This window comes from Cebus imitator, unplaced genomic scaffold, assembly GCF_001604975.1.
Source record: "Cebus imitator isolate Cc_AM_T3 unplaced genomic scaffold, Cebus_imitator-1.0 Scaffold679, whole genome shotgun sequence".
Taxonomy (NCBI): domain Eukaryota; kingdom Metazoa; phylum Chordata; class Mammalia; order Primates; family Cebidae; genus Cebus; species Cebus imitator.
The window spans coordinates 425,085-447,134 of NW_016107994.1; the positions used below are offsets into that span (position 1 = coordinate 425,085).

The 22,050-nt window shown below is 43.3% G+C and overlaps 1 protein-coding gene across 3 annotated transcripts in view; it reads left to right on the forward strand.

The window, feature by feature from the left end:
- ANAPC4 (anaphase promoting complex subunit 4) overlaps nucleotides 1–5,565 on the forward strand; it is a 40,845-nt gene extending 35,280 nt beyond the window's left edge. For all 3 annotated transcript variants that reach the window (XM_017518405.2, XM_017518406.2, XM_017518407.2), the window contains 8 exons: nucleotides 596–693; nucleotides 1,272–1,333; nucleotides 1,414–1,452; nucleotides 1,547–1,648; nucleotides 2,455–2,529; nucleotides 3,462–3,635; nucleotides 4,661–4,784; nucleotides 5,212–5,565. In XM_017518405.2, coding sequence (XP_017373894.1) covers nucleotides 596–693; nucleotides 1,272–1,333; nucleotides 1,414–1,452; nucleotides 1,547–1,648; nucleotides 2,455–2,529; nucleotides 3,462–3,635; nucleotides 4,661–4,784; nucleotides 5,212–5,439 — 902 coding nt within the window. In that variant the 3' untranslated portion in view covers nucleotides 5,440–5,565. The remainder of the gene's footprint in view (nucleotides 1–595; nucleotides 694–1,271; nucleotides 1,334–1,413; nucleotides 1,453–1,546; nucleotides 1,649–2,454; nucleotides 2,530–3,461; nucleotides 3,636–4,660; nucleotides 4,785–5,211) is intronic.
- Nucleotides 5,566–22,050: the final 16,485 nt, after the last annotated feature.

Here is a 22,050-nt window from a genome sequence, read left to right on the forward strand (position 1 = left end):
GGAGGTGGAGGTTGCGGTGAGCCGAGATCGCGCCATTGCACTCCAGCCTGGGTAACAAGAGCGAAACTCCGTCTCAAAAAAAAAAAAAAAAAAAACCTAGCACAGCAGATGTCAGTAAGTGCTGAATTACATATTATTTTCTCCTGGTAAAGTAGCCTTTTAAAAAGTAAAGAGCTTATTTATATAGAGCTAGTTTCCAGCCTCTTGTTTTTGAGACTTACAAAACAGTGCTGGACTGTTACTGTCATTTCACTGTGGCAAAGAAGAGAAGAATGAACTTTATTTCCTCATCTATTTGATGGTTCCCAAATCGTTCCGTTCTTCTTGTAGCCAGCAGAAACATACAGTTGGATTCTGGTGAGTCTAAGCTTGTACTAAGTGAGGTGGTTTTTAGTGAGCTGTCCGTGGGGTTTGGTGAAAGGCAGAAGGCCGTGGTCGTTTTAATGAGGTTGTGTGAAAATCCAGTGAAGTGGTCAGTGCAAATTCTACCTTGAGATAAACTGTGCAGACTGGCTCTAACAGCAGATTATTTTCTTCTAATTATAAGTTTGCTATAGCTTCTTTTATTTTTGTTTCTGTTTTTGTTTGAAACCAGAAAGTCCTTTGCTGTTTCCTTACTATCCTCGAAAATCATTGCATTTTGTGAAAAGGCGGATGGAGAACATTATTGATCAGTGTTTACAAAAGCCAGCAGTAAGTTTGAAAGAAATGCATGTCTTTGTGTAGGAGCAATAGTGACTACAGCATGTGGCTCACTTATGTAAATGATCTTAATTTTTAGAATGAACTATGAAAGTGTTGATATTCAACTGTTTTTGACTAACAAAAGTACAATTTCGTGTGGTTCAACCTAATACTCTTAACTTGTTAGTTTCTTACACACACACGTGTGTGTGTGTGTGTATATAAAGATTACTAAAGGTGTTGGCATCTTGAGTATTTTATTTGTTCTCAGAAGAAATTCATTGTAAACAGTCTTAGTTACAGAGCTGATGTGTTCTCATGTTTACTACTAAAGGCTGCGAGTGAAGGGTTGTTATGAGACTAGAGGGGGTGGTCTTAAACCTGCCCTGGGCTTAGCTCCAAGGTCCTTTTCAGCTCAGAATTTTCTTTTTCCTCACTGTTAAAACTGTCACTAAAGTTTCTCATAAAGGTTTGCCGATACAGGCGATTTTTTACTACATTCGAAGAGTGATGGTCAGTCACTTTCTGTAGAGTATCTGTGTGCGTATAAATGCTTTAATTATTTTTTAAAATCTTATTTTATATAGGATGTAATTGGGAAATCGATGAATCAAGCAATCTGTATTCCATTGTATAGAGATACCAGAAGGTAATCCTGTTTACCTATTGGGTGGTGTAATTCAGCAGCCCATTTAAATTTTTCTCATCTCTTTTTCCATTTTATTTTAGTGAAGACTCTGCACGTAGATTGTTCAAATTTCCTTTTCTGTAAGTGTGTATTTCTTCTCTATCTTGCGTGAACAACACAATTTTGTTTTAGCCATCAACAGTTAAAAAACGTTATGACAATTTTTTTTCTTAGGTGGAATAATAAAACTTCAAATCTACATTATCTTCTTTTTACTATTCTAGAAGATTCACTTTATAAAATGTGCATCTTAAGGAGACATACCGATATTTCCCAGTAAGTATTAATCTGAAGTTTGAATCAAAGAGATAAGATTTTATTCAGAATGAAGCATACAGCCTTCCAGCATTTCAGATTTTAAACTACTTTGCTACTTTTAGATTTGTCATTTAATTGTTAGTTTTCATCTAATTAAGATGGTAACACGGAATTAGGAAGTTATGTAATCTTGTTCTAGGTTAATTTTGTATTGGCATATAATCATTGTGTGTAGGACTTTTCTTTAGAGTTAGGAAAAATATGACAGCAGAAAACTCAGGATATTATATCTCATTTTTTAGAAGTTAAAAACTTCCAAAAAATTAAAGTAACATTTTAGAAGTCATAAACTTCTAAAAGTGGCTGCCTTCTAGAAGTGATTTTTGCCTAGGGCTAAGTATACTTTTCATTAAAAAAGAGGCCTTGCCTAACAGAGACTTACTTTGAAATTCAAAATAAAAGTTCTGAAAAATAAATCATATTTAGAATGCCATTGGTATCTTAAAAATGGTTTTAAATCTGAATTTGAAGAAAATGTTGAGACCAAGATGTAACCAAAAAGAATTTGGTTATTTCTATTCCAAATTATCTCTGGCTAAGTTATCTATTTACTTTGGTGACTGTATGATTTTAAACCAAGTTGCTTTATCTGTCTAGGTGTTTAAGCTAGTTCTCAGTGTTCTAGAGAAGGACAGTGGTGTTTTTGGTCTGAGATTTGGGATTAGGTAAATGTACTGAGCCTGACAATCATGTTCTTTTAAGCATTTAGATTATTGACTACCGAGGTTGTTCTACAAAGTCTCTTTCTCCCTTCTTTCTTTAAGATCTGTAAGTAATGGACTAATTGCTATTAAATTTGGGAGCTTTACATATGCCACAACAGAAAAAGTTAGAAGAAGGTAAGTCTTGCATCTTGTTTGGATGAAATGTAGATACATATGATATGTGTATATGTTTCTGTTTGGATGAAATGTACATACATGTATGTGTGTATATGTTTGGGAATGTGATCAGACTCAGTTACGGTGATAACATAGGCAAAAGGGCTTTGTCATCACTTCCAACGTAGAAGGCAGGATTCTTTGTATTTATACATAGAGAATGATTTGACTTATGATTGAATAGAACCTTACTGCCCTGCAGGAGTTTATGTCATATGGTTTCCTATAATTACTACTTCTGAGCTCCCTGTTGGCAAGGAAAGTAATGTGCTTCCAGTGGGCAGATGGCCTACGGAGCCGAAATACTTGTTAGGATCAAAAAAAAATGAGGCGATGCCATTCTCAGTGATCGGAGATTTTCTCAGGATTCAAAAGGGTAACAGTACCTAAACCATCCCCAAGGCTTCGCAAGGGAAAGAACTGACTAATCACAGGCTGATCTTTTTCTGACTTTTTTCCCTCATGTAAAAGAAGTTTTTTTTTATGATAAACTTTTGGAGTTGCTGTGCCTATTTTTCATATGTTATATCTTATTTTTTTCAGTCTAGTCAACTCTCTTTGCTGAATGTGTATGTAAGGTGTCATTCATAGAATTTCCACAGGCTTAAGGCCTAACCATTGATAGTCAAGGGTTTTCTAGAACTGAAACAACTTCACAGATTCTGGGGGGTCATGATTACCCATTTTTAAGATCTAATTATATATGTGAATAATCAGTGCAAAAAGTAATTGAGTTTAATACAAACCAATGGCATATTTTAAATGTTATTGTACAGAATGTCACTTAGTTTTTAAATTGTTTTTCTGCTTGCTGCCAGTATAATATGCATACAGTATTTTCTCAGTAGTCATGACCATCTTTGATATAACAAAACTTATTTTAATTCTAGCATCTACAGTTGTTTAGATGCACAGTTTTATGATGATGAAACTGTAACGGTAGTTCTTAAAGACACTATCGGACGTGAAGGAAGAGATAGACTCTTGGTCCAGCTGCCTTTGTCTTTAGTATATAACAGTGAAGATTCTGCAGAATATCAGTTCACTGGGACTTACTCTACAAGGTAACTAGTAAAACTGTCTTTCTGATATTACAGTTAAATGTTTTTTAATGCACATTATAAATTCTAACCTTTTAGTTTTGCTAGATAATGGTTATTTTATTACTAGGGATAACCATAGAGGTAGTTGAGCAGAAATGCTCCCGTTTTTTGTTCAAAATATGCTGGCCTTAATAGCTTTTTTTGTCCCTTTGCTTTACCGGCAAATCAAGAAGTATCTGCTGGAATCAAGGTGGGGAATTACTTGGAGTGGAGAATGGGACTTCTTTTAGTTACATTTTCAAGGAGAGCATTAACACTAGTTGATTGGAATTATTTTGGATTTGCCTTCAGTATTTTCCCTCCAGAATTAAGACCGCAGTACCCATGTGGGAAATATACTGTCACTACCAAGAGATGGCTTTAATTGACTGAGACTTAAGTAAGCAGATCTCTTCTCTAATTTAAAAATGTATCCATTTGCTTTCTTTGAAAGGGAGTCAGAAACTTTGCTAAGATGATATTCTGCCTATTTGGAATTACATTATTTTAATTTCTTTCTTTTTTTTTTTTTTTTTTTTTTTTTTAGACAGGGCCTCTCTCTTTCACCCAGGTTGGAGTGCAGTGATGCGATCATAGCTCACTGTGCCCTCAAACTCATGGGCCCAGGTGACCCGCCTGCCTCAGCCTCCGGGCTACAGGCATGTGCCACCTTGCATGGCTAATTTTAATTTTTTACAGGGATGGGGTCTCACTACTTTGCCCAGGCTGGCCTTGAACTCCTGTATTCAAGCAGTCCTCCCACCTTGGCCTCGTACAGTGCTGAGATTATAAACATGAGCCACTATGCCCAGCCAAAATATAGAATATGAAATTTTTAATAGAGTATTATATCACGGCTTTTTTTTTTTAAATGGTTGCTAAAATTATATTGGAAATAGGAGTATGAGTAGAAATCAAAACTATAATTGATCCTAATACCACCTGTGGTAAACTAGGGAGGAGAAGATCCACTTTTCATTTCTGGGTTGGTTTTTTCCCCTCTTTAGGCTAGATGAACAATGTAGTGCTATTCCCACCCGTACCTTGCATTTCGAGAAGCACTGGAGATTGCTGGAAAGTATGAAAGCACAGTATGTTGCTGGGAATGGTTTTCGAAAAGTATCCTGTGTGGTAAGTGTTTACAGATCATTCAGCAACTAAGAAATAGCAAGAAGTAACATGGCTTCTTTGGAACCTTCATCAAATACGTGATAGATAAGATCCTTCTGTGCCAGTATTTTTACTGTGATTTATAGCTTGCATTGATTAGGATCCTGTGGTGGCCTTAGCTATTTAGTTCTCTTGTTCTGATAAAGCTTTCTAAGTAGTTAATAATAATTCTAGATTTTAATCTCACAAAATTGCTACTGTTATTATGTGGAGATCTTTTTATACAAAATGGAAGCTGAGCTTATTGATTTTGTTGTAAATTAATGGAAATAGAACTTTCCCATAAACCATTCTTTGATTCAGGCTTCTGATTTCTAATTCCTTATATATAATATGTTAATTAAGCCATTAATTTAAAAATGCTTCTATGGCCTTTTCTTTTTTTTAGTTAAGCTCCAATCTTCGTCATGTGAGAGTATTTGAAATGGACATAGATGATGAATGGGAGCTCGATGAGTCTTCAGATGAAGAGGAGGAGGCCACTAATAAGCTTGTGAAGATAAAGGAAGAGGTGCTGTCGGAGTCGGAGGCAGAGAACCAACAAGCCGGTGTTGCTGCTTTAGCTCCAGAGATAGTCATTAAAGTGGAAAAACTTGACCCTGAGCTAGATTCGTAATCTGGCTTGCTATTACTGTGTGTGTGATTATGGCCAAAAGGACCTAGGAGATGGACTGAGATGTCTTGGACCACCTTTAATTTTCTTTGTGTAACAAAGAAATAAACAGTAAATTTTATTTTTTCATATTCTGCTTCATATTCTCTTAGTGATATAGTCACTGTGATAGACTTTATTTTTGCTGAGATTTCTCTTTCATGCTGTGTGCAGAACTAGTGCTTAAAGAAACAGGGCCAGGCGTGGTGGCTCACGCCTGTAATCTCAGCACTTTGGGAGTCTGAGGTGGGTGGATCACTTGAGGTCAGGAGTTCAAGACCAGCCTGGCCAACATGGCAAAACCCTGTCTCTACTAAAAATGCAAAAATGAGCTGGGTGTGGTGCACGTACCTATAATTCCAGCTACTTGGGAGGCTGAAGCACAAGAATCGCTTGAACCTGGGAACCAGAGGTTGCAGTGGGCCGAGATCGTGCCACTGCACTCCATCCATCCTGGGTGATGGAGTGAGACTCTGTCTCAAAAAAGAAAGAAAGAAAGAGAACAAATTGAATGTGAAGAAAAAGTGTAATCTTTTCTGTCAAAAGGGTAGGTATCAGGAATTGTTAGTATATCAGGAAGAAATTACATTGAAATAGTCATTCATCACTGGAAATTTTAATGCATTTAGTATTTTTAAATTATAGATAACATTTCTATTTTTCCATCTCCTCTTCTAGTTCATTTTGGGCCTCCAGAGTGATTTTAAAATTATGTTTTCAGAATAAATTATACTGATTTACTGTAATGCTAAACCAAAGGATGGATCCTGTCTTTTATGATTTAGACAACATACACACTGCTTGACACCTACGTGGTTATCTTTTCTTATTCTGTCCTTGCATTTGAGCACTGAGTTCTTTGCATCAGCAGTGCCATCTAAGCATCTAAGACTTGGTCAAGGACATACAGTAGCTGTCTGTCTGGTTGACTCCTTAGGAGTGTGAGAAATATGGGTCAACTAAATGTTAACCTAGCATTAGTGCAGATAAGTTACTGTTGATTTCCTACTGCTCATTCCTAAAGTAGAAGACTGTTTTCATGTGACTTTCAAAGGGTTTCCATTTAATATATGAATTCCAGTGTCAGGTCATTGACAATCACTTTTTAAAGCTTCAAATATCTTTAGGCAGGAGGATATACTATAACCAAGTGAATGGGTAACTGCAGGGTTGCTGTGTCATTTGTCTGTTTAATAGGTAGTTGTCTCTCTAGGTAGTCCAGGGTACCAGTGGAAGCCACTGTTGTATGACATAGTATTTAGGACTGTGATCAGGAGGTTGTATACTGGTCTGCAGCCTTGCATATGATAGGTCTTCAACTTGATTAGCAAATTTATGTAAATGTTTATTGATGGTTGGGCATTGCCTGAGGTAGTGCAGAATGTCTTCAATTAGCTTTTGTGAGTAAGAAAGTGAACTGTCAGATGACATTGCCGAAAAATGATACGTTGTGGGTATGTAGAGCGTTTTTAGAATGAATGCATTGTGCAAACTTACCATAGCATTTAGAAGTTTTAATGGATTCTAGGAACCAATAATTGTAGCCTGTTCTTAGAAAGAATGACAGTTTCACAATCAGCAACCAATTCTTTTTTAGTTAGTAATTTGTCCTTTGTGACCTCAGTGTTAGATTTATAAAGATTTTTTGATACACATTTGCTTTCTGTGGTTTCAGCATAGGTATAAAATATGGGAGAATTGGTTTTTCAGTAATGCTTTTAATATGTGTAGCAAATACTTAGGAACTAGAATTGTATTAAAGTGAAAAAGCTTAAATTGACATCTGAATGTCTTAAAGTTTTAATAAGATGCATAGAGCAGAGAATTTTATTGTATTTTTAGATACGTGCAATAGTTTTTGACACCATTGGACATTTTACTTTAAAATAATCTTTTAATTTTTGTGGGTACATGGTAGGTGTATATATTTATGGGGTACATGAGATATTTTGGCACAGCGTACGATATAGACACCTTGCTTTTACAATGTAGAACCAATTTGATCATTATATACTGCTACTTTTAGTATGTTTAGCTGCAGATGTTAAATTTGAGCTTTGAATTTAGTGAGCGGCAGATGAAGGGTGGGGATGTGAGGACCCTGGGAAGAGGAGCCTCCAGGTCCTGGTTTTTGTGGATCTTGGCACCTTGGCTCTGTAAAGTGGGGTAATTGAGTGCCTCTCTCAGGGTTTGTGGACTAATGAGGGATACTTGAACATTGTGGTTGGCACGTGTGAGATACCCAATAAAGATCAGCACTTCTGTTTACAATATTCTATCCTACTTTTTGCTGAGATATATTGTATTGACTTTTTTTAGAGACTTAAACTCTTTTTTTTTGTGCCAAACTTGATAGGACTATAATAGTAGTCTTTCTAATTCTCTGGCTTAGTAGGGTTTGTTTTTTTTTTTTTTTTTGGTTGTGTTCTTGACTTTTTTCCAATATAAAAATTTTACACTTAGCAAAATGCTAAAACATTCTGTCTTAATTAGGAACATTTGAATGTAAATGTGAAGAAAACTATTACGGTATAGCCTGGAGTTTATGAAGCCATAACTAGGGGAATTTATATATATCTGAGTTGATGTAAATATTTTTCATTCTTGAGGGAAGTCCAGCAAGCAGACGTGTGTAAACACTTCTTTCTGAAGGATGCTAGAATTGAAATCATAGGTTGCATGATTTCAGCAGGAGCAAATCAGTTTCTTTCCCACCTCTTTAAGTTGTGATGTTGTGGCAATTATCTACAGTTCATATTTACTAGACCCTCCAGTTGACTATCAAGCATGGTATTTTTAGTCTTCCCTGAGCACAAGGAGATCGTGATTGTTCCTAGGATTATACAAAGGTCACAAAAACCTCGTAAGAGCATGTAACATATTAGCATAGAAATGATCTCTTATGAGGAATATTTACTTCAGACACTTGATTACTAAATGATTCTGGGAAATGATTTATTAATATGGTTGACAGCTGATGCTTACTTTCCACTTTTTTTCTTATTCCGAGCAAATGAAAGTTTCTAGACCAGGATTTCTCATGAAGCATGCACTGGTACATCAGAATTGCTAGGGCCACTGATTAAAAAATGCATGGATTTTACCCGAAGCCTACTCAGTCAGAATCTGAGGGTGAGGCCAACATTTTTAACCAACTCACTTGATCATTCGTATACCCGCTAAAGTTGAGAACCATTATTTTTCTGTGAAAGCTGTGTTTTAGAAATTAGATGCTTATAATTTTTTAGTTGGAGGTTCATAAGCTGTTCCCTTGGATGCAATGAAAATTGATGTATTTTTTTCTTTAAAAATGACTCTGACTGGTGGTTAATTAGACATGCAAATTGCTCACACTTCAATAAATCTGTTTAAACGATGGTGAGCATAATTGTACCCCAACTCCCTCTGTGCACTGCAGCATTGTAGCAACGAATCCCTTGGGGCCGCATTTCAGCCTTAACAGGACTATGTTCAGCCAAGTGGGAGATGGTTGGGTATGTATGCGCTGTGCTGGTAATCAGCCATTCCAGTTCATAAATGTCACCTTTCCTCTGGTGTGTGCAGTCAGACTGAACTCACTGCTCGAGATGAGGTGTAATGTGTAGTTATCACGGTACGGATGATAAATCTGTCCCACAACATGACTGTAAGTGAAACTGATGTTTACCGACTTGTTATGTTTTAAGCAGTAAAACAAGAAGACAAGTTTGTTGTTTGTGCCTCCTGCCAGCAGATTTATGACCAAAAACTTTAGGGGCTGTTTTTTTTTTTTTTTTTTTTTGAGACGGAGTTTCGCCCTTGTTACCCAGGCTGGAGTGCTATGGCACGATCTCGGCTCACCGCAACCTCCGCCTCCTGGGTTCAGGCAATTCTCCTGCCTCAGCCTCCTGAGTAGCTGGGATTACAGGCACACGCCACCATGCCCAGCTAATTTTTTGTATTTTTAGTAGAGATGGGGTTTCACCGTGTTGACCAGGATGGTCTCGATCTCTTGACCTCGTGATCCACACGCCTCGGCCTCCCAAAGTGCTGGGATTACAGGCTTGAGCCACCGTGCCCGGCCGGGGCTGTTTTTCTTCATTTCTGCATTCCTGACTCCTATTACAGATGAATACTCTTTCAAATGATATTTCTGTCCACTGTTCAGATAGTAAAACTAGGTGGAGCCCAAACTGGAGGAGTGACCAGCTTGCTATAAATGATCCTTGTGATTGTCAGCATTTTCATGATACTGCAAAACTTTGTAACCTTGAGAATATGTTACTTCCCTTTTTCCCTTCTACCACTTACTTTGTCCTGCCTAATGGCTGCAGGAAGAGATTCAAAGATTAAAATACATATGGGCCTGGTGTGGTAGCTCATGCCTATAATCCCAATATATTGGGAAGCCGAGGCGGGTGGATTGCTTGAGCCCAGGAGTTTTGGCAACATGGCAAAGCCCGTCTCTATGAAATACAAAAATTAGCTGGGCATGGTGGTGCACGCCTGTAGACCCTGCTACTCAGGAGGCAGAGGTGCGAGGGTCCATTGAGCCTGGGAGGTCGAGGCTGCAGTGAGCTGTGATTGTGCCACTGCATGAGCTTGGGCGACACCCACAAAGCCTGGGTGACAGATTTTATCACACAAAAAAAGATGTAACTTTTTTCAAATATATGATAATTTGCATATGTGTGTGACATTTTTTGTCATATATACATGTGTGTATATGTGTATGTGTGTGTGTCATGTATGCACACGTGTGTGTGTGTGTATATGTATGTATGTATATAATAGTCCTTGTTCTCTTGTGACAGAAGGTTAAGATCTAGCAGCAGAGTGTGGATAGCAAAGGGGCTGAGACCATCATTCTGGGGCCCTGCCAGGTGTGGGGTCATTTTCTCCACTCAAGAAGGAGGAGGCTAAATGGCCCAGGTGGCAGGAGGACCCAAGTGACTGGCTCGGTGGACACCCTTTAGGTTGGAGTAGTCAGGCAGGTCAGATGCTGTGGAGAAAGAGTGGGATGGAAAATTCCTGTTGTCTCTGAAAAGCTGCATGTCATTGGTGACCCTGATAGAAACTTGGAGGTGGGTTGAGAACAGAAGCCTTATTGGAATGGGGGTAGAGTAGATGTGAGGTGAGGCAGTGGAGGCCAAATGGAGGCAACTCTTGGAGGATTTTGCTGAGGGGCACAGAGATGAAGTGGTGGCAGGGGAGGGACATGTATCAGAGAACTTTTTTAAAAAGATGGATGATACTAGGCATCTTTATTCATCAATACGAGTGATCCACCAAAGAGGGAGAAATTGACCATTGTAGGGTAAATGAAATTCTTGAGAAGGCCAAAAGGGGTAGAGCCCAGTGACCAACGCAGGGATCAGGCTTAGGGCAGAACATGACTTCCATCCTAGTGGGAGTCTGTGGGGTCGGATGCTGACGGGCGCAGCACCTGGTGGCAGATGCAGCATTTTTCGCTCGGAGAGAAGTGTTCGGGTCTTTATGGAGAGCGATGAGGAGAGGAGAGGTAGAAAGTAGGTGCCTCTGATTGGAAAGTGAATGAACTGAGAAGTGTTGGCATCCATGGTTCATGTGGGGTTAAAAGGAGAACAATAAAAATAAATAAATGTAAAGTGAGTCCAATTAATGGTGTCATTTTCTCCACCTCAGGTGTGGGGATGGATTCTTTGGCACGTTGGGTTTATCCTGAGATGGGGGGTTTTTGTCAAACCGTTACCACAAGGTTTAAGACTAGTAGGGGGTGTTTGCGTGTAAGTGGGGACGGTTGTTAATAGCCATAGTGTCAGCAGTTTGGAAAGTGAGAGAATTGTGGAGTTTTAGAATCACAGGGACAGAAAGAGAGAGGCTGTGACCAGAGACGGGACACTGGCAGTCGTAGGGAGGTGGTGACGTCTCTGATGACAGGTATAACCATGAAGGTCGGCAGCTGCTGTTAGTGTGAAGGAGAAAGTCACTGCAGCCAAGTAGATTCAGAGCTGAGCGGCCAGGGTTTTGGAAGGCTTATCTCCTTCGCTGTTAAAGTTGCAAAAAAAAAAACTGGAGATGATAACAGTGAGTTGGGTCCTGAGGTCACCAGTGAATGAGGAGGTGTCGGTGGGGGATCAAGAGGGAAAGGAGAAACCATCTGTGCTTCTAAGACCCTAGGTACCTTGAAAGGCCCAGAGGAGGGTCAGGCACCTTCCTAGTCACTTAGTAAGTAGCAAGGCTGGGATCTAAGCCCAGGCGGACTGGACTGCCCTGGGGGGCTCCTAACAGACACCCGTTTTTAGAAAGGACATAGAACAGGATAAAAACACTAAAGCCAATCTGCAGGCACGGCCACTGCCTTTTAATCCCTGTTAACTGTAGGTTAGTACTCCTCACACCTGGGACTTAAGACCAAGGGCTCTGGTGGTGGTTTGTTTTTTTGAGACAGGATCCTGCTCTGTCACTCAGGCTTCAGGCTGAAGTGCAGTGGCATGAACACAGCTCACTGCAGACTTGACCTCCTGGACTCAAGCAATCCTCGAGGAGCTCAGATGATGGGTGCCTACCACCCCTGGCTAATTTTTTTTTTTTTTTTGTAGTGACGGGGTCTTGCCATGTTACCCAGATTGGTTTTGAAACCCTGTGCTCAAGCCACCCTCCCACCTCAGCCTCCCAAAGCGCTTGGACTACAGGTGTGAGCTGCCACACCTTGCCTTCTTTCTTCCTTTCTTTTTAACCCCAAAGCAGGTCATTTCTGATTATTTTAAATGTGGACTCAGTAGCAATCCCAGGTGTTCTAGGAGGTGGATGTTTACGGTTGCTTTCCTGCCTAATCTTGTCTTTAGTGCCCTGCTGGTCAGTTATGTGTGTGGCACAGGGAGGAGGCAGCCCAAGATGACTGTGTGGGAGAGTGGGCCTGAGCGAGCCCCTGCTCCAAGTCCAGGTCAGGAGGCTGGGTGAGGTGAGACGGACTCAACAGTCGGCCTCCTGCTGTGTGAAGGTGCAGTTCAGGGCCTTCCCAGCCCTGGGCCAATGTGGTCCATATCACGAAGCCTTTCCTGAGTGGTCTGAAGATTTTCTTAAGGGGAACTGCCCAGTCCAGGCACCTCTGGCCATTTGGGGAATGAGGCAGGCCAGCCTCAGCTTGGCCTCGGTGACCAGGCCCCTAGGAGTTGGCACTGAGCTTCAGCTTGCTCCTTTGCAGCCCCGGAGGGCCCAGACCCAGCTGGACCTGGGAGCCTTTGGAGCTGCCAAATTGTTCATGAAATTGTACGTGAAATTCCTGTGTGCTTGGGGCCAGACAAGAGGCTCATGATCAAAGTGTCTGTACCTGCACCTGCCTCCGCCCTCCCCCAGACTCTTCCTGTCTGCATCTGGTTTTTTAAGGTTCTCGTATGCAGAATTGGTTGTGGAAGAGAAATAGCATGGGTGAGATTGCAAGGTGCTTTTTACACACATTCTCACAGAATTCTCTGAACAGCTAACTCTGCAATGAAGGGATTGCTCATCTTATTTTACAGAAATGTTGAGAGAGATTTGGTTTGACATGTCCCAAATCACACAGCTAGTAGGTGGAAGGGCCCAGATGCAAAACAGGTGGTCTGACTCCAGATCACTGCTAGCATGATTGTTTAGTAAGAGCCAGAAATCATGCCAAGAACGTTCCATGCATACCTTATCTAAACCTCCTCGCAGTCCTACAAGGTAAGTGCTATTATTATTATTATCATTTCACAGATGAAGAACTTGAGGCCAAGAGACATTCACTAAGTTGTCCACAGGAATCACACGGGCAGCAGGGTGGGACTGGGTGGGAAGCCAGGCAGTCTGGCCGCAGGACCCATGCTTTCAGCCCCCACACATGCTGTCTTTCTGGATCTCTCTGCCTGCAGCTGCCTCGCCCGAGGCCACACTCACTGAGCCGCGTCTTCCTGCAGTGGCACAACTGCCCGAGTGTCTGTGTGGTACAGGCCAGCAGTGATGGCCAGGCTTGCATTCATGATGAGCTTTGTTCTGCTAGAGCCCCTGTATTCCTAGCCACCATCAGCTCTGCGGAAACGGGCCGTGCGGAGCCGTGCTTTTCCCCTACTGACATGGGAATGACGTGTGGTAGACCTGGGACCAGAACCTGGGCTTCTGATCCTGTAGTTTAGTGTGTTTCCCTCCAAGACAGCGCAGTAACACTGTGCAAAGCCAGTGTTACTTTTGCGTCCTTTGTCACCTTAAGAGATCTCTTTTTTTTTTTTTTTTTTTTGAAACAGAGTCACACTCTGTCACCCAGGCTGGAGTGTAGTTAGTGGCGCAGTCTTGGCTCACTACATCTGCCACCTGGATTCAAGTGATTCTTGTGCCTCAGGTTCCCAAGTAGCTGGGATTACAGGTGCCAGCCACCACGCCCAGCTAATTTTTGTCTTTTTAGTAGAGATGGAATTTCATCATGTTGGCCAGGCAGGTCTTAAGAGATCTTAAGAGATCTCTTGCGTGTCTTAAGGTCTCATGGAGACAGAGCTGCACTCTCCCCAGAGAGGCTACCAGCTCACTAGGTGAAAAGAAGGGAGATTTCCCACTTGTGTGTGTGTGTGTGTGTGTGTGTGTGTGTGTGTGTTGGACAGGGTCTTGCTCTGTCACCCAGGTGTGATCTCAGCTCACAGCAGCATCCACCTCAGCCACCTGATTAGCTGGGACTATAGCTGTGTGCCACTTTGCCTAATTAAAAAAAAAATTTGTTGAGATGTGGTCTTGCTTGTTGCCTAGGCTGGTCTCGAACTCCTGGACTCAAGCAATCCTCCCGCCTTGGCCTCCCAAAGTGCTGGGATTACAAGTGAGAGCCACCACACCCAGCCTCCTACTGTATTTTTGCCATGTTTTCTGTCCCCTCTCCTAATTTTACAGAATGATTTTGCATTTTGTTGGTCTACAGACTTCCATTGGGTAAAGCTTCCAGGGGAGATGGTGCACTTGGGAGAGGAAGAGAAATGATCTTAAGAATGAATACATGGGTGAAGCAGATGGCAAATTTGTCATTTGCAATAGAAAAACTATTTTAAAAAATCAGAGAATGCTAAGTCCTGAACGAGGAATACCATGTGACTGTGAAATACAGACCAGCATAGCACACACTGGTCCATTAATTGGGTCTAGGAACTATGGTAATGCAGTGTCAAGAAAATAAGTGCCTCTATACCAAATAGAGCATCACAAGCCAAATACCCTATTTATCCATCTGAGATATAAAAGGGACTTGATGGGGTGAAACAGTCTTGGGATGGAATAGGAAATATAATAATTTAGTTTCCATTTGAGAGTTGGAAATTGAAGGAGCAAATGTGCAAATCAACTCAGTAATGCAGTTAAAACATCAGCCTTAGATCTTTCAAATTTCTAGTCCAGTACTTTTCACTCCCTATAAAGTGTCAAAGTTATTGCAAGGGCCCATTTATGTTTAATTAAATGTAATGCTAATTTACAACTAGATTTGCTCTGGGCTAGGCAATAGTTAAGTGATACAAACTACCTGGTCCAGCGTATTTCCATAAGCCGAGGGATGGCTGATGACTTACTGCCAGAAAGTGGTTGAGTGGAAGACATTATGCAAATCTTTACAAAAGAAACAGGTTGTGTTCTCTGGGTCAAAACAAGACGGAAGTATGTGAAATGTGTCCACCTGAACTGGAAGAAGCATTTGTTGTCGTTGCCTTCCCTCTGTCGGCCCCAGAGTCCAATTGAAATGCTTTTTCACAGCCTCCCCTCACTCCTCCGAGCGCCTCCCCACTTCAGCCCCTGACTAGCTGTCATCTGTGCCTCCACGGAGTTCTGACGTAACCCACGTGTTCACTAAGTCCTGACCGTGGTGAAGTCCTAGGCTAGATACACTCCAGGTTTACTACTTGTTTCACTGCCCCCACCCCACCCTCCATGAGGAAGAAAGTATTATTGATCCTTTTGTGCTGAGGAGGACAAAGAGGCACAGAGAAGTTAGGTAACTTGCCCAAGGTCACACAGCTAGGGAGGAGTGGGGTCTACGTAGTCTGTCATATGCTGTACATTTCTGACATCTACCACCTGTTCTGTTTAGTTGTATATAAGGCACATTTCCCCTTTGGGATGTGAACTCCTTAAGTTGAGGGCAGGCGCCCCGAGGTGCCTGGTTATAGATCCTCACTAATATCTGTGCCCTGTGGGCAGCCCTGCTCCTGACACTGATGAGGTCTGTACACCCTGCATCCTGTTTGGAAGCTCTAGTACCCCCTGGTGCCTGAGAAGTCTACCTTTATCCCCCAGCTGGCCAATGCCGCAGCCTCCCCAGCTCTTGGGCCCAGATCAGCAGAGCTGAGCCACCCAAGGTAGGAGAGAGCTGCTCCCCACAGCTTTGGCCACATGGGATTCTGAGGGTACTTTGTGGGAGATGTTGATAGCAAGTTTCAAACTGGTGGAAGTGGAGAATGTCTTGATCCAGGAAGCCCAGGCAAAGCACAGGCTTCCCAGCTGAGTCTGAGGGTTGCCAGGCATTACTCCACCAGACCCAGTGGTACAAGTCTGGGCATAGAGCTAGGAAAGTGTACCTTCCAGAGAGGCCATCTGGGAAGCTCCCCATCAGGCGACTCTGGGATTCCAGGGGTCTTGGCTTGCAAGGCTGGAGGGTGGTTGGAGCTCCCTGCAGAGGGCGGCATTTTGCTTTTTGTGCTGTTCATTGCAGGACCAGCGTCTCGGATGGCAGATCTGTGCAATCACACAGGCCCTGGGCTTTGACAGCCTGTATTAGTCCTTACATACCCGACACTGGGAAATTTACAAAACAAAGAAGTTTAATTGGACTTAGGGTTCCACATGGCTGGGGAGACCTCACAATCATGGCAGAAGGCAAGGATGAGCAAGTCACATCTTACGTGGATGGCAGCAGGCAAAGAAAAGAGCTTGTGCAGAGAAACTCCTGTTTTTTAAAACCATCAGAATCTTCTGAGACCCATTCACTCTCATGAGAACAGCAAAGGGAAGACCCACCCCCATGATTCAAACATCTTCCACTGGGTCCCTCCCACAACACATGGAAATTATGGGAGCTGTGAGATGGGATTTGGGTGGTGACATAGAGCCAAGCCATATCAGGGCCTATGCTTGGTTAGATGCCCTTTGGAAATAAATGAAGACCAAGTGAGAACAGGCAAGGGCTCTTTATTCAGAGCTTGCTGTATAGCAAGAGATAGCCACCAGCACTTGCGCTTGGCAGAGACTCAAATGCAGAAGAGTGGAGAAGCTTTACGGGCAAAGGGGAAAGGCTTCGGATGCACCACGATGGGAGGCTGATTGCCTGGGGAAGCTGGGCTTCTAACTAGAAGTGGAGCATCTTATGTAACTGTTTCAGGTGTCTAACTGGCTTGCTTTCAAGTTGGTCTTAAGTTGGAAGCAGGGACAAAATTTAGGGAAGGCTGGGTGCAGTGGCTCATACTTGTAATCCCAATACTTTGAGAGAATGAGGTGGGAGGAGCATTTGAGGCCACGAGTTCATGACCAGCCTGGGCAACATAGAGAGACCACCTCTCTACAAAAAAATTGAAAACATTAGCCAGGTATGATGGCACATGCCAATAGTCCCAGGTACTTGGTGATCGTACCACCTGCACTCCTGGGCAAGAGAGAGAGAAACCTTGTCTAAAAAAAAAAAAAAAAATGAAAACCTGCCAGTTGTTTTATTTATTTATTTATTTATTTTTGAGTTTTGCTCTTGTCGCCCAGGCTGGAGTGCACTGGCATGATCTTGGCTCACTGCAACCTCCATCTCCCAGGTTCAAGTGATCATCCTGCCTCAGCCTCTTGAGTGGCTGGGATTACAGGCACCTGCCACCATCTCAGCTAATTTTTGCATTTTTAGTAGAGATGGGGTTTCACCATGTTGGCCAGGCTGGTCTCGAACTCCTGGCCTCAGGTTATTTACCTGCCTCGGCTTCCCACAGTGCTGGGATTACAGATATGAGCCACTGCCCTGGAAAAGCTGTCAGTTATTAAAGTCTTGGACGTTTTGGGCTAATCATTACAGAAGTTGTTGTTTAGCTTCCTAGGCTGCTACTAGAGATAGCAGTCTGACTTCCTAAAGAATGATGTATAGCAGGCTGGCTTCCTGGGCTGATTACTATAGGTAAAGCATTGGTTTCCTGGGCAAGTTGTGAATCAAAGTTCCGGGTTTTTTTGTTTTGTGCATTTGTTTGTTTTGAGATGGAGCTTTGCTCTTGTCACCCAGGCTGGAGTGCAATTGCTCAATCTCGGCTCATCACAACTTCTGCCTCCCAGTTTCAAGTGAGTCTTCTGCCTCAGCCTCCCAAGTAGCTGGGATTACAGGCATGTGCCATCACACCTGGCTAATTTTGTATTTTTAGTAGAGACAGAGTTTCTCCATGTTGGTCTGGCTGGTCTTGAACTCCCGACCTCAGGTGATCAGCCCACCTCGGCCTCCCAAAGTGCTGGGATTACAGGCATCAGCCATCACTCCCGGCCCAAAGTTCTGTTTATACATAAGGTCTGACCATTGTGCATGTGCATACTCAGTCTCAATCTGATGTCACTGTCTTGAAATTCTAACAAGGGGATTTTCATTTTAAGCTGGGCCCTGTGAAAGACAGCCATTCCTGGGCTCACCTTGGCACTGATAAACAAGGAAGCTTCCTTGACACCGTGGCTTTGGGCGGACACCTGATCCGCCTGCAGTTCTCAAGCTTTCTCTTAGAATGGGAGATGATTTGTCACTAAGTACTGAGGGCCTCCTAGCTGCACCCAGGTGCCCCTCCAGGGCTGGCAGGAGCTGTGTTTTCTGCATCTGGGCATGGCCAGGACCTTCTGGGCAGTGTGAGGACTCAGAGAATGCAGGTTGAAGCCAACGTCTGCCCGGGGCCAAATCTCACTAACTCAGATCCCATTCATTTTAAATACGGAAGATTTGATCTATTTTTGAAAAAATAAAACAATAAAGATTTGCTCATCAAATGTACTGTGCAAAAAGTTTGCAGGCACGAGCAATATTTAATGTCAAGAGCAAAACTTTCAAGGACCTGCAGAGTACCGTATGATACAAACCCATCACCTTTTAAGTATAAAAATTGAGTTTCAGTGCATTGTTTGCTGTTCATGAAGTGGCTCTTCCTGCCCTCTACTTGGAGACTTCACCTACTCAGGGAGCCCCGAAATACTCAAAAGCAAGAAAACCAAATCTTTTTATGGTGATTTGCTAATTGTGGGTCCCTGAAAAAAGCAGCAGGGCTTTTGCAGCCCTCAGACTAAAGTGCTTCTGTTTTTCTCATTGCTTCCCTAGGCTTCCACAGTCTAGCACACGTGGGCACCCAGCCTTCCCCGCAGAACCTGCTCCCTCCCTTCCTCCTCTGGCCCAGTCCTCAGCCAGTGCAAGCCACCTCCCTGCACATCCCTCACCACCCCACACCTGGTGCCAATCAAAAGCTCTGGAGACAGACGCAGCAGGTTCTGAGCCCACACTGCCACTTAGCAGCCGTGAGACCTTAACTAGGCTACTTAACCCACTCCCAGTCTGATTTTCCTCACTGTGAGATGGCGACAGTGATCCTAGCCTGCATAGCATCCAGGTGAGAGCTACAGATGATAATGAGATGATGAGATAATGTGTGTGTAACGTGCTGGCCACATGCAGGAACTCAGCGATGTTGCTCTCACTCGTTTACCTGGTTAGCTCTACGTAGGCATCCTCACACCCCGTAGCTTTGGTTAAATTTTTCTTCCTGGTCAAAGCAGATTTCCCTCTTGAACTGTCATCTCTGACATCAGCTCTGGCTTTGAATCCCCTCCAGCCTCTCAAAGGATGAACGCTTTTCTCCATGGAGTGTATTCAAGAGAATGTTCCCTAGGTGCCATTGGCAGCTGCCAAGGATGACTTTCCCCAACTTTTGGAAAAACAGTAATATGGGCTGGAGACGTATGTGGCCTCCCAAGGTGGTTATTTGCAAGGGGAAGGGCTCACTGGCAGACACAGTTCTGAAGGAGGGTTTTGGACAAAGTCCCTTTGCCATCTGGCCGCAGCTCTAACTAAGGCAGAGTGTTGGGGAATGACCAGGATCAGAATAAATGGTGCCAGGCACTAACTAGCAGCCATGTGCACTGTGCCTCTCTCTGCCCCCCGGTGTTTTCCCTGCCGGGCCCCATGCTGCCATCAGTTTGAAGACCCTTGCACCTGGCTGGCACCCATGTGGGTGATGCATGGAACAATGTGGCTACGCCATTTTTGCAAACACTTGGTGCTCACCTTGGCTCACAGTGGCCAGAGAGAAACAGTAAGTGCTTACTAAATGCCTTTGCCTGACCATGTGCTTCACTGCCTGGCCTGGCTTTCTTGTAACCCCCATCACGACTGCCCTGACTTTAATACTTGGCAGTCTTCACAAAAGACTCTGGGAAGCTGAAACAATACCTGAGTTATGAATCAGAAAACCAGGTGCAAAATGGACTTTTAAAAGTGGAACCAAACCCAACTTTCGGCTCGAGTGTTTTTCAAACATCACGATCTGTCTTCTTAAAATCACCAGCAGAGGGCTGGGTGCCATGGTTCATGCTTATAATTCCAGGGCTTTGGGAGGCTAAGGCAGGAGGATCACTTGAGCTCATGATTTCGAGATCAGCTTGGGCAACAAGGGAGACCCCACCTCTATAAAAAATATAAACAATTAGCCAGGTGTGGTGGTGCACGCCTGTGGTCCTGTTGCACCTATAGCTACTGGGGACACTGAGGTGGGAGGATCACTTGAGCCCAGGAGGTCATGGCTGCAGCGAACTATGATCGCACCACTGTACTCCAGCCTAGGCAACACAGTGAGACCTTGTCTCTAATTATTTTTTTGAGACAGAGTCTTGCTCTGTGGCCCAGGCTGGAGTGCTCTGATGCCGTGATAGCTCACTGCAGCTTCAACCTCCCAGGCTCAAGCAATTCTCCCACCTCAGCTTCCCAAAGTGCGGGGATTACAGGTGTGTCACTATGCCCAGCTCTAAAAACAAATCGCCTGGGAGAAAGCCACAAAAATAATGTATTACATGAAACAGACAAGTCTTTCGATTTGCTCTGGGCAGGCCTGGTTGCTTTCTATGTCTGGAGCGGCCAGAGCTGGGACCTGCTTCACCGTCACCCGGAGTTCCCTTTGCCTCTGCTTCCTGGATCTTGTGCCTTCCCATTCTGAGTCAGCTTCCCTGTTTGGGGAAGCACATCTTCCAGAAGCTTCTTAAGAAAGGGTACTAGCTAGACGTGGTGACTCACACCTGTAATCCCAGCACTTTGGGAGGCCAAGGTGGGAGGATCACCTGAGGTTAGGAGTTTGAGACCAGCCTGGCCAACCTGGTGAAACTCCGTTATCTACTAAAAATACAGAATTAGCTGGGCGTGGTTTCTCACGCCTGTAATCCTAGCTACCCGGGTGGCCGAGGCAGGAGAATCACTGGAACCCAGGTGGCGGAGGTTGCAGTGAGCTGAGATTGGGCTATTGCACTCCAGTTTCACAAAAAGAGAGAAACGTCTTCTCAAAACAAAACAAAACAAACAAAAAAACCAAAGGGTACATGGGAGGTCAACTTTCTGAGACGCCTTGTCTCTGAAAATGCCTTTATTTTTAGTTCAAGAGAGTTTGGTTGGGCACATATTTCGCAGTTAGAACGTGCCCTCAGAATGTTGCCGGCAGTGCTCTGTCACACCCTCGCTCTCGGCATTGGTGTCCCCGTCCTCCATCAGTGATGACCTGGCTTTCGTTTTCTTCTCTGGATGTGTTTAGGATTCACCCTGTTTTCCCCAGGTTTCTGAGATTCTGGAATGATATTGTCTTCATGTGGGCCTAGCTTCACTTACTTACTGGGCCTTTAGTGACCTTTTGTTTGAAAAATACTGCATAATTTGCTAGAAATTCCGCCTGGCCAATGGGTGCTCATAAACTAGTTTCATTTCTTTTCTTTCTTTCTTTTTAAAATTATTTTATTTTTAAAGTTCTGAGATAACATGTGCAGGGTGTGCAGGTTTTGTACATAGGTAAACGTGTGCCATGGTGGTTTGCTGCACCTAACAACCTGTCACCCAGGTATTAAGCCCAGCATGCAGTAATTAACTCTTCTCCCTAATGTTCTCCCCCCGTCACCCTCCCCCAGCAAGCCCCAGTAACTGTTGTTCCCCTCCTCATGTCCATGTGTTCTCATTGTTCAACTCGCACTGAGCTGAACTGTGCAATAGCGTGATCTCGGCTCACTGCAACCTCTGCCTACTGGGTTCAAGAGATTCTCCCTGCCTCAGCCTCCTGAGTAGCTGGGATTACAGGCACCCGCCACCACACATAGCTAATTTTTGTATTTTTAGTAGAGATGGGGTTTCACCATGTTGTCCAGGCTGGTCTTGAACTCCCAACTTCAGGTGATCCATCCACCTCAGCATCCCAAAGTACTGGGATTACAGGCATGAGCCACCATGTCCAGCTGATCTCATTCCTTTTTATGGCTACATAGTATTCCTTGGTGTTTATGTACCAGATTTTCTTTATCCAGGCTATCACTGATGGGCATTTGGGTTGATTCCATATCTTTGCTATTGTGAAATGTGCTGCAATGAACACACACCTGCATGTGTCTTTA